At 46.4% G+C, this 11638-nt stretch overlaps 1 protein-coding gene across 1 annotated transcript; it reads left to right on the top strand.

Moving 5' to 3' along the window:
- Nucleotides 1-405: 405 nt before the first annotated feature.
- On the top strand, nt 406-10382 carry LOC123067598 (uncharacterized). Its single transcript, XM_044490330.1, has 6 exons — nt 406-532; nt 4956-4966; nt 5061-5071; nt 5216-5803; nt 9508-9680; nt 9989-10382. Exons 1-5 carry the CDS (start codon nt 406-408, stop codon nt 9677-9679), a joined length of 909 nt encoding a protein of 302 aa, XP_044346265.1. The 3' UTR covers nt 9680; nt 9989-10382.
- Nucleotides 10383-11638: the final 1256 nt, after the last annotated feature.

The following is an 11638-nucleotide window of genomic DNA, read 5'->3' as shown; positions in this document are numbered from 1 at the left end:
GAGAGCACGGGGCGACTGCAGGGGAGGAAACATCCACTTGGCTGGGGGCGCAGCCGGCACGCCCCCACCCTGCCCGGGAGACGAGGCGCAGGCGCAGGCACCGCGGCAGCAGGGCGGGGCACCGGCGGCCCCCGAGGCAGCCCCCCCCCCCCCGGCAGGGAAACGCTCCCCCACATGTGACACTCACTGGCGATGTGGCCGGATCCACCACAGCAAACACACAGGGTCTCATTGGGCAGTCGGGGGAGATGTGGCAGTCGTCCCCGCAATTGTAGCAGCAACCATGCAGGGCAGAGGGAATGCGGGTCTGCGGCGGCCTGCTGGTGGGGAGAGTGGGCGAGAGGCAACGACGCGAAGCCAGGCGACGAGGAGGGGAACCAGGGCGGCGAGAGACCTTGGTCTGCCATGCCGGGGCCGCCGGCAGCAAAGGGGGGAGGCACGACCGCCGGATCCACCCTGGAGGATCGGGCCGAAGGCAGTGCCGAGCACCTCAGGGCCGACGACGACCGAGCGGAGCGGCTGCCGGGCGGGGGTGAAGGAAATATGCCCCAGAGGCAATAATAAAGTTATTATTTATTTCCTCATATCATGATAAATGTTTATTATTCATACTAGAATTGTATTACCCGGAAACATAATACATGTGTGAGTACTTAGACAAACATAGTGTCACTAGTATGCCTCTACTTGACTAGCTCATGAATCAAAGATGGTTAAGTTTCCTAACCATAGACATGAGTTATTATTTGATTAACGAGATCACATCATTAGGAGAGTGATGTGATTGACTTGACCCATTCCGTTAGCTTAGCACTTGATCGTTTAGTATGTTGCTATTGCTTTCTTCATGACTTATACATGTTCCTATGACTATGAGATTATATAACTCCCGCTTACCGGAGGAACACTTTGTGTGCTACCAAACGTCACAACATAACTGGGTGATTATAAAGGTGTTCTACATGTGTCTCCAAAGGTACTTGTTGAGTTGACGTATTTCGAGATTAGGATTTATCACTCCGATTGTCGGAGAGGTATCTCTAGGCCCTGTCGGTAATGCACATCACTATAAGCCTTGCAAGCAATGTAGCTAATGAGTTAGTTACGGGATGATGCATTACGTAACGAGTAAAGAGACTTGCCGTTAACGAGATTGAACTAGGTATTGAGATATCGATGATCGAATCTCGGGCAAGTAACATACCGATGACAAAGGGAACAACGTATGTTGTTATGCGGTCTGACCGATAAAGATCTTCGTAGAATATGTAGGAGCCAATATGAGCATCCAGGTTCTGCTATTGGTTATTGACCGGAGGCGTGTCTCGGTCATGTCTACATAGTTCTCAAACCCGTAGGGTCCGCACGCTTAAAGTTAGATGACAGTTATATTATGAGCTTATGTGTTTTGATGTACCGAAGGTTGTTCGGAGTCCCGGATGTGATCACGGACATGATGAGGAGTCTCGAAATGGTCGAGGCATGAAGATTGATATATTGGACGACTATGTTCGAACACCGGAATGGTTCCGGAAGGTTTCGGGCATATACCGGAGTACCGGGGTTACCAGACCCCCCCCCCCTGGGAAGCTATTGGGCCTTATGGGCCTTAGTGGAAAGGAGAGAGGGAGCCACGAGGTGGCGCGCGGCCCCCCTTGCCCCAATCCGATTTGGGAAGGGAAGGGGGCGGCGGGCCCCCTTCTCCTTCCTTCTCTCCACCTCCTCCTTCCCCCTTCTCCTACTTGGAATAGGAAAGGAGGGGGCAAACCTACTTGGAGTAGGATTGCCCCCCTTGGGCGCCCCTCTCCCCTTGGCCGACCCTCTCCTCCTCCCCCCTTTATATATGGAGGAGGAGGGCACCCCATAGACACAACAATTGATCATTGATCTTTTAGCCGTGTGCGGTGCCCCCCTCCACCATAGTCCTCCTCGATAATATCGTAGCGGTGCTTAGGCGAAGCCCTGCGTCGGTAGAACATCATCATCATCACCACACCGTCGTGCTGACGGAACTCTCCCTCGACACTCGGCTGGATCGGAGTTCGAGGGACGTCATTGAGCTGAACGTGTTCAAGAACTCGGAGGTGCCGTGCTTTCGGTGCTTGATCGGTCGAGCCGTGAAGACGTACGACTACATCAACCGCGTTGTGCTAACGCTTCCGCTTTCGGTCTACGAGGGTATGTGGACAACACTCTCCCCTCTCGTTGCTATGCATCACCATGATCTTGCGTGTGCGTAGGATTTTTTTTTGAAATTACTACGTTACCCAACACGGGGCGGGAGGGAGGATCCTGACGAGGAGGAGGAGGCGGAGAGGGACACCCGAGAGGCCATCGGGCGGGGGCGGTGGCCGCCGGCACCGGAGTGGTGGCCGCTGGGAGGGAGGGGAAGGCCGGGCCGGGAGGCGGCCGACGCGCTAGGGGAGGAGCGCTAGGGGTTCCTCAGTTTGTAATGTTGCTTAATACAACTTTGTACTAGAGTTATTACAAAATTAAGACACTTATTTTGGGACGAAGGGGGCAGCAGATAATTGTTACACTTTAGTTTTTTCTTTGCATGAATACGCTTTAGTTGATTCATTGTTCTTTGGTGCAATAAGTCGATTGTATACTTTTTTTTTGCAAAATTAACCATTTCTTTTTATCTAAACTAATTTCATGTTTCTTTAAATGTGATCGCGTGTATTTGTTATGGGCAATTTTTTTATTTGGTTCTTCCAGTCATACATTTTGAGTTTTTTTAATTATTTTTATTTAACTTTAAGTATGTACATGTTGCATTTTCAAACTGTGCAACCCGTGTATTATAGTGTACAACTTATTTTTGTATTGCTCAATATGTTTCAACTGTTAATTTGATTTGCGAATCAACCTGTGATTGAGATGGTTAGGTGGACAATGGTATCCCCAACCCAACAGAGTTTAAATCCTGGTGCTCGCATTATTCCTGGATTTATTTCAGGATTTACGGCGATGCTCTTTCGGTGGGAGAAGATGTTCCCATCGATGACGAGGCGCCTACGGTGGCTTCGTAAATCTCAAGATGATATGCCGACTCAGTCTCTCAGAGGTGCTCATAGGGGTAGGGTGTGCGTGTGTGTGTTCATAGGGGTGAGTGTATGCGCGTGTATATGAGCGCTTGTGTCTGTACTGATGCTAAAAAAACTGTTAACTTGATTTTAGAAACTTTTTTTGCACTTTTCTTTGTTTTGTGCAAACTGTTTTTTTGTACTGCTAATCTCCTTTTTGATATTTTCTAATGAAAATATTACTTCTTTGTTGTGCAAATAATTTAGGACGCTGATAACGTCCACATGTGTGGTGGGAGCAACACCTAAACTCGGGCAAACGTCGGGCCGGGCCCAGTTTCGGGCCGGGCTTGTAAAAGCCCGACCTTCATTTCTCAAGCCCGAGCCTGGCCCGAAGCCCGATCCCTAATTTCAAGCCCGAGCCCGACCCGAAATCAAGCCCGAAGCCCGAAAACCCGGCCCAAATGCTATTTTTTAGTACGCGCACGTGCAAGCCTGGCCCGAAATACAGAAAAATTGAAGCCCGAGCCCGGACCGAACTATCTTTCGGGCTGCAAAACAAAGCCCGAGCCCGGCCCGAATGTCAAGCCCGACCCAGGTTTTTCGGGCCGGGCTGCCCATGCCCGGGTTAAGCAACACCCGCCTACACGTCCTGCAACACACAGATTGCATCACATCACCGCATGCATGCATGTGGGAATCTTTTTGGATTTCTAGTTTTTAAAATGTTTCATCTCTTAAGTAAAAATCCGATTGAAGATCCGTTTTCACCATCAAATCCATCACAATGAGATCTTCGAAAATAGATCTCATATCAATATATTTCGACAACATTTTTTGGAGGGTTAAAAGTTGCCATGATATGTCTTAACTATTTTTTCTTCTACCTTTAAAAGTAAATTTTGCATATTATAAAATAGGGAATTAAAACTAACTTGCCATGAATCATAAACTAAAATTGTCATAATACACGCACTTAAAATTGTCATGGTTCATACAAAAAATAATTTTCATGGTCAAAGTACTGAAATTGCCATGGTCAAAATACTAAAATTGCCATGATCTATAAACTAAATTGCCACATGGCAACTTTAGTGTAAAGACTATGGCAACTACAGTGTAAACATCATGGCAACTTTTGGTAAAAAAATGTCAAAACATATCAACATGGGATGAAAAAGAATTTTTAATTGGATTTTTTAATTAGAAGATAAAACATTTTTAAGCCAAAAACCAAAAAGATTCCCGCTGCTGTCATCTATTTTGACGTGGCAAAATGAATGATAATGAAGGCGTTTGGGCCATGTTGCTTCATATCACACGTGTGGCGTTATCATTTGGGATAATTTATTGTGTTACTAAATATTTTTATTTTTACCGTCTTTAATTATTTTCTTTCAAAAAAACGTACAACCTATTTACCAACTGTCAATGCAGTACAAAAGAACAAAAGAAATGACAGAGATTATATTCCACGTATCAACGACTACAAGGATTAGAGCGAGCCGAAGAAGCGTCGCCGTGATTGATCCTTCCCCATAGAGCGTCAACCGTCTTTAGGTATTTTGATCTTCTAATCCTTCTATGTTTTCAGTCTAGGTATGAAAATCAGCTAGGTGTATCTGATAAACCATTATGATTTTGTCTAAAAAAACATTATGATTCTAACTTTTTTTGCTTTTTAGAAGAATTACGATTCTGACTCGAATGAGAAAGCATGATTAATGAGAAAGACAACAAACTGTACTCACTTCGTTTTTTACTCCGCATATAAGATTTGTGTCAAGTCAAACATGATAAAATTTGACCAAATTTAAATTAAAAAATAACAAAAATTACAATACCAAATATATATAATATGAACTACATTCCAGAGTGAATCCAGATTTGGTATTGTAACTGTTGATGCTTTTTCTATAACTTTAGTCAAATTGAAGGTACATTGACTTCAACAAAACTTATATCGACTACATTCCAGAGTGAATCCAGATTTGGTATTATGACTGTTGATGCTTTTTTCTATAACTTGAGTCAAATCAGAGGTACATTGACTTCAAACAAAACTTATATCCAGGCTATAAAAAGAATCGGGGAGAGTACCATTCGGCCCACGTGCCATTAGCAGCCGTAATTTCCTCTGGACGAAAATAAACAGACAAACAAACCGCATAATTCCCCATCCGTAGTGTAACCCCTAAACCCTTCTCTCCGCCTCGCCAGGATGCTCCGCCGCGCCGCCCCCTCCGCCGCGCCCTCTCCAACTCACCACGGCCACGCTCCTCCGCCGCGGCCACCGCAGTCGCGTCCTCCTCGGCCGTGAACTCCATCCTCCTCCGCTCCCTCAAGGAGCACTACCTCGAGGTCTCCAAAATGACGCCCCCGCCCAAGATCAGCCCGCCCAAGCCCTACACCATCGTCAAGGGCGCCCTGGACCAGACCTCGGGTCCCGTGCTCCGCCGCAGCTACGGCGAGGCCGGCGAGGAGATCTCCATCTCCGTCGCCAGGCTCTCCAACATCATGCCCCCCGGTGCCGACTCTGATTCCGACGGCTCCGACGGCGCAGGCGGGGTGAGCGGGTCAATCAGCCAGCTCTTCCTCCACGTCGACATCTCCAGGCCGGAGAGCAGCAAGTCGCTGCAGTTCCTGTGTGGATTGTACCCCGACGCCGTGGGGATCCATTCCGTTTGCCTTCGGTCGAAGACGGCCGCGTCTGGGGCGGTGGCGGTGGCCGCGGCGACGAAGGGCGGTGGCGAGTACCAGGGACGCATCTTCCAGTGAGTTATTTCTTCTCAATGCGTGCGAATTTGATTGTTTGTAATTTTGTTAACACAGGAGCTTGTACGGTAAAGTCAGTGCTTCAGTTTTAGTAGGAATCTAATTTGCTGCGCAATATAAAACTGGTTATTAGGTTGACCAATTTGGGCGCGGCATTGAAATGTGAAATCCATATGAAGAATCGTGATTTTACTAATTCAGTTGGCAGAGCTGGTGACCTGGTGTCATATGTGTAGATGCTTTGTTGGCAACATCCTTTAGATTGATTCTGTCTGATAGAATTGAGTAAAGCAGATTTTCTATTTGTTAGCTATGACATGACCTATTTGTTAACTGATCAATGAAAGACATAGGCTCAAAGATGGTGGTTTTGTTCATAATCAATCGATCATAAATGATGGTAGGCAGTTCAAATTGAAACTTCAATAAGGGCACTAAGAAGTAAGAACATCCTGCAAGTGGTGACAGGACATATTTCAGCTGCATATTGCCTGTTGTTTTGTATGAAGTAGCTGTTGTCAATGGGCATGAGAACTGAAAACATGGATATTTTGTGGAGTTTTAGGTATACCAATGTGCCAAGACTTGGTACTCATGTGGGAATCTAATTTCATTGCCAAGTCCTTTTGTAGTTTGTACCCCGTAGTCACTATCTTTAGAATTTTACATGTTGTGAACAAATAGTGATTCGCTATCTTAGAGATGGTTGGATACTTTGATAAAGAATCTTAGGCCTGTGGCCCTGCAACAATGACTGGCTGCCTGCAGACATAGGATGATCTTAATGTTCATGATGATATACTTGGTTAAATTACTGCTATCGTGTCTTGAAGGAAATAGGGGTGTAGAATGTATGTGCCTACTTGGTTCCAATATGCAGTGCACAATGCTGAAGAAGTTCGAATTGAAATATGTAGTATAAATATCAAGGAACCGCATCTGTTGGGACAAAGTTTTTAGAAAACTGAACTTTTAGGGAAGAAATCACTTAACCACAACTATTGGGGTGGTCGTTTATAGGAGCTCACCCCGAATCTTGCCTTGCAGCCCAGTTGACAGTGATTCTGACCTGCGGGCACACTGATTCATATCTGATGTGGCAAAATGACCAAGATGATGCTGCCTCGTCACACACTGACCTGGAATGGTTTGAACCCAGCCTGGTTGGATCGATGTCCATTGGACCTTGCTTGTAACCATTTAGATCCTTCCCTTCCCCCTCCTGTCCCCACCACTGTCCACCAATCTATCATCCCACACCCATCAATGCAACGTAAGACTGTGGTTGAACTGTTTATTCATCAAATTTCAGACCAAAGCCCTAATACAACAACAACAATAACAAAGGCTTTAGTCCCAAACAAGTTGGGGTGGGCTAGAGCTGAAACCCATAAGATCTCGCAACCAACTCATGGTTCTGTCCATAGCGTTCAGATCTCTCTTTACGGATCCCTCCCATGTCAAGTTTGGTCTACCCCAACCTCTCTTGACATTATCAACAGGTTTTAGCCGTCCGCTATGCAGTGGAGCTTTTGGAGGTCTGCGCTGAATATGCCCAAACAATCTCAGACGCAAGCTTCTCTTCAACGGTGCTACCCCAACTGTGTCACGTATATCATTATTCCGGACCTGATCCTTCTTTGTGTGGCCACACATCCATCTCAACATGCGCATCTCCACTACACCTAACTGTTGAAAATGTCGCCTTTTAGTCGGCCAACACTCAGCACAATACAACATTGCGGGTCGAATCGCCGTTCTATAGAACCTGCCTTTTAACTTTTGTGCACTCTTGCCACAGAGAACGCAAGAAGCTTGGCACCACTTCATCCATCCTGCTTTGATTTGATGGCTCACATCTTCGTCAATATCACCATCCTTCTGCAACATTGACCCCAAATGTTGAAAGGTGTCCTTCTGAGGTACCACCTGCCCATCAAGGCTAACCTCCTCTTGCTTGTGCCTAGTAGTACTAAAACCGCACATCATGTACTCGGTTTTAGTTCTACTAAGCCTAAAACCAATTCCAAGGTTTGTCTCCATAGCTCTAACTTTCTATTAACCCCCGTCCGACTATCATCGACTAGCACTGACATCATCCACAGAGAGCATACACCATGGGATATCTCCTTGTATATCCCTTGTGACCTCATCCATCACAAGCAAAAGATAATGGCTCAAAGCTGACCCTTGGTGCAGTCCTATTTAAATCAGGAAGTCATCAGTGCCGCTATCACTTGTTCGAACACTTCTCACAGCATTATCGTACATGTCCTTGATGAGGGCAATGTACTTTGTTGGGAGCTTGTGTTTCTCCAAGGCCCACCACATGACATTGAGCGGTATCTTATCATAGGCCTTCTTCAAGTCAATGAACACCATATGCAGGTCCTTTTGCTCCATATATCCCTCCATAAGTTGGCATACCCAGAAAATGGCTTCCATGGTCGACATCCCAAGGCATGAAACCAAACTGATTTTTGGTCAAGCTTGTCATTCTTCTTAAGCGGTGCTCAATGACTCTCTCTCATAGTTCCATTATATGGCTCATGAGCTTAATTCCGCGGTAATTAGTACAACTTTGAACATCCCCCTTGTTTTTGAGAGAGATCTCTGTTTTTGAAGATTCGCACTAATATACTCCAGCTCCATTCTTCTGGCATCTTGTTTGCCTGAAAAATGAGGTTGAAAAGCTTAGTTAGCCATACTATCACTATGTCTCCGAGGCCTCTCCACACCTCAATGGGGATACAATCAGGGCCCATTGCCTTGCCTCCTTTCATCCTTTTTAAAGCCTCCCTGACCTCAGACCCCTGTACCAAAGCCCATTGCTTTGTCTCAGACCAAAGCCCTAATCTCAAATATATATGTACCAGCCAGCATGTGGCAAGGCAGCATTCACTCCGGAAGCACATTTGATGTAATTTTCGTGAAGTTTAGGGGCATTGCCATGAGGATGGTGGGTGAGGGCTCTGAGTAGCTCAGGAAGCCTCACATTCGAGGCTTCCTGCCACCAACGGGAAAACGAATGGCCTGTGAGATTAAGCTGTTTTTAAGCTTTTGATCAGGGATAGCTTCTGGCTTTTTTGGACCTATAAGCTGGTCTATGAGCTCTTCCAAACCCAGCCTTTTTGTCACTCAGAGCTGGCTAGTGGACCCTGTAGGTCAGAATCGCTGTTGACCTAGCTGAAACATATGATTTGGGCTGTAACCATCTGCCCCAAGAGTTATGGTTAAGTGAAACAAATTCCATAAGTTGTGGCTTTTTGAAACCTATGCCTCAATAGTTATGGTTTCTTGATATTTATTCTAATATTAAAGATCATTTACATTATTCTCCGGTGATCCAGTCACCTTTTTTTAAATAGGCCCTCTTGAGAGCAGATATCAGTGCAGATGGATATCCAAATTGATTTTCTTATAAGCACTGATCCTAACCTGTCTGTAATAATCGACGAGTTGTCCTGTGTGCTGCTATTGTTTGCAACTTTGCACAGCTGCTTGGATTGTGGTTGCTTGTTTTCCCTGGTATGCAGAAGCGATGTGATGTTTAATTTTTAATTGCCTCCTAATGGAGTAATTCGGTTTGTCCTGGTGCTAGCCTTGTTTGTACATGATAGTACTAACAAAGTAACAGATGCCATGAGTGTTAACTTGCTAGATTTTGTTTATAATATATCAAAATTTGATTTTGGGTTCACAGAGAGTTGGATGAGAAGGTGCGCGATGCATTCCATTTTTACATTGAGGCTCGTGGCATAAATGAGAAGCTCTTCCCATTTCTACAAGCCTGGCTTTACGTGAAGGATCACCGCAACCTGATACGCTGGTTTAAGAGTGTGGGTGCAGTCATCAGCGAGCCGAAGCCCGAGTAAGGTGTGTTACTGTTTTCCTCTGTGCATGGCATCTTGTTATGTCTTGTCCGCCTCATCTTTCTTACATTCAAGCCCCATGGGAATGAATGTTGTTATCACTATAAAACTGTGTCCAGTGTTGAAACTCTGCATGCGTTCTGTTGCAATATTGGGCTGTTAAGGTAATATTATGGCTGTTCATGAGAAAAGTGGTGGGAGCATTGTCTCGCTACTACAACTAGGAATCAGTTTGAAACACGATCAGTGGTATGAGCTGGAGTACCCCATAGTGTTAATGTGAGATCTAAACTCCAGTTTTATGCTTTTCAGATGACAAGAACACATCCTTCAAGATCACCCGTAAGGCGACTGCGCAAGTTTTTGCCTGTTGGGAGAACCCAGAGGATTGAGAGTAGTGCTAGTGGTATAAAGTTGGCATCGGTGCAAGATAGTGCCATCAACTAATATATATTGCCTTGTCTTTAGCTTTGACTGTACCTTGGGGTTTTGGAGGATGCATATTGATAGTGCCACTGGAGGGGGCTAAGTTGGATGGGTGTTCATTGCATGTCGTTAGCCTTTGTGATCCGCCGTCGTATCACATCCTGAGGTGGTTGTTAGGTTCTCAATTATTCCACGGCCGTTGGTCATACTTGTGCATGGCAATCATGCATCCTTTTGTGGAAAGATGCGTGCATTTCAGATAAACATTTTTCTTGCTTTCTCCGGCATTGTGTGGGTATGGGTAGGCTCATCGAATTGTGATGCCGTGTCTTCCAGAAAGACTATCATCACCGTCGTACAATCATGCGCCTGTTTTGTTGCCTGAATGGAGCTTTAGTCCTGTGTATACTACGCTAGTAAACATCTGTGCCGCAGAGACAACGAAACTGTCGAATGTCTTTCCCGCAGAGAAAAGGAGAAAAAAAAAACGGTCGGTTGTCTGAGACAGTATTATTGTAGATGAGACGCTGTCAACCTAGATATATGCTCATTTCCATCTGGGTTCTGGGATGTGATTAATGTTAGGCTCGCTCCTCGCAGGCAACAGCATTTCCCAGCTCTCGGGGTTCAGGATCAAAGCTTAATTTCGCTTTCAGGCTCAGGGTTGCAGGTTAATTTTGGGTAATGACTCGCGCCTAAGATCACCCAAGCGAGACGTCAGCAGGCTGCATAAAGGATCAGGCCAACCATTCGGCCGCCATGTCAGCCAAGTTGCTGCCGCCTACACGCCATGCGCGTGCTTGTTTTAAGTACACGCCAAGGCAAACACACAATCGTCATGGCTGGGAAACAAGCCAGCTCTACTACAACTCTACAAGCACGCACAGTGTATCGGCTGCTCCGGTCACTTTCTCCCGTAATGATATGTATTAGGGAATCAGTGGCATTCCGTTCTTAGCGTGGGACGCCACCGGCTTGACCTCGGTGCCAGAACCATGACCAACTAATTGACCATGAGCAGCAGCCTGGCAATGGAGGCCGTCCGTCCACAGAAAAAGTCGAAACACGTGGAGTGGTTGCTCACTAAACTACTAGGGCGCCAGATCAGCCCTAGGCCCTAGCTAGATACGGCTGCTCCCCGGGTCACGCACGGCACCAGAGGAGCATAGCGTAGCATAGCACGGCGACCGGCGAGCGGCCGCCGTGGAACTATCCGGAGCAGGAAGATAACGGGGCCCCAAGGATCGCGCGCCATGCCTCGTGTCCACGGCGACGTGGCGGCGAAGCGCGCATGCGTGTAATGGGTGACGTCACCCCGGATCTAACCTGCCTAATCGAGATAAACTCCGCGGGGGGGGGGGGGGGGGGGGGGGGGGGCATGATCCCGAAAAGTTTGGCCCCGCGCCGATATTTCCATATTTTCCATGCCTTATTAATTTTTTTTCTAGAATACCCATGCCTTGTTCATCATGACACGACGCACGCACATGACGTGATGCGAAAGGCTGGGTGATGATGACGCAGTGCAGGTGTCCG

This window comes from Triticum aestivum, chromosome 3B (assembly GCF_018294505.1).
Source record: "Triticum aestivum cultivar Chinese Spring chromosome 3B, IWGSC CS RefSeq v2.1, whole genome shotgun sequence".
In the NCBI taxonomy this organism is placed as follows: Eukaryota; Viridiplantae; Streptophyta; class Magnoliopsida; order Poales; family Poaceae; genus Triticum; species Triticum aestivum.
The sequence above is the reverse complement of the archived record's forward strand: the minus strand, read 5'-3'. Positions and strand labels throughout refer to the sequence as shown.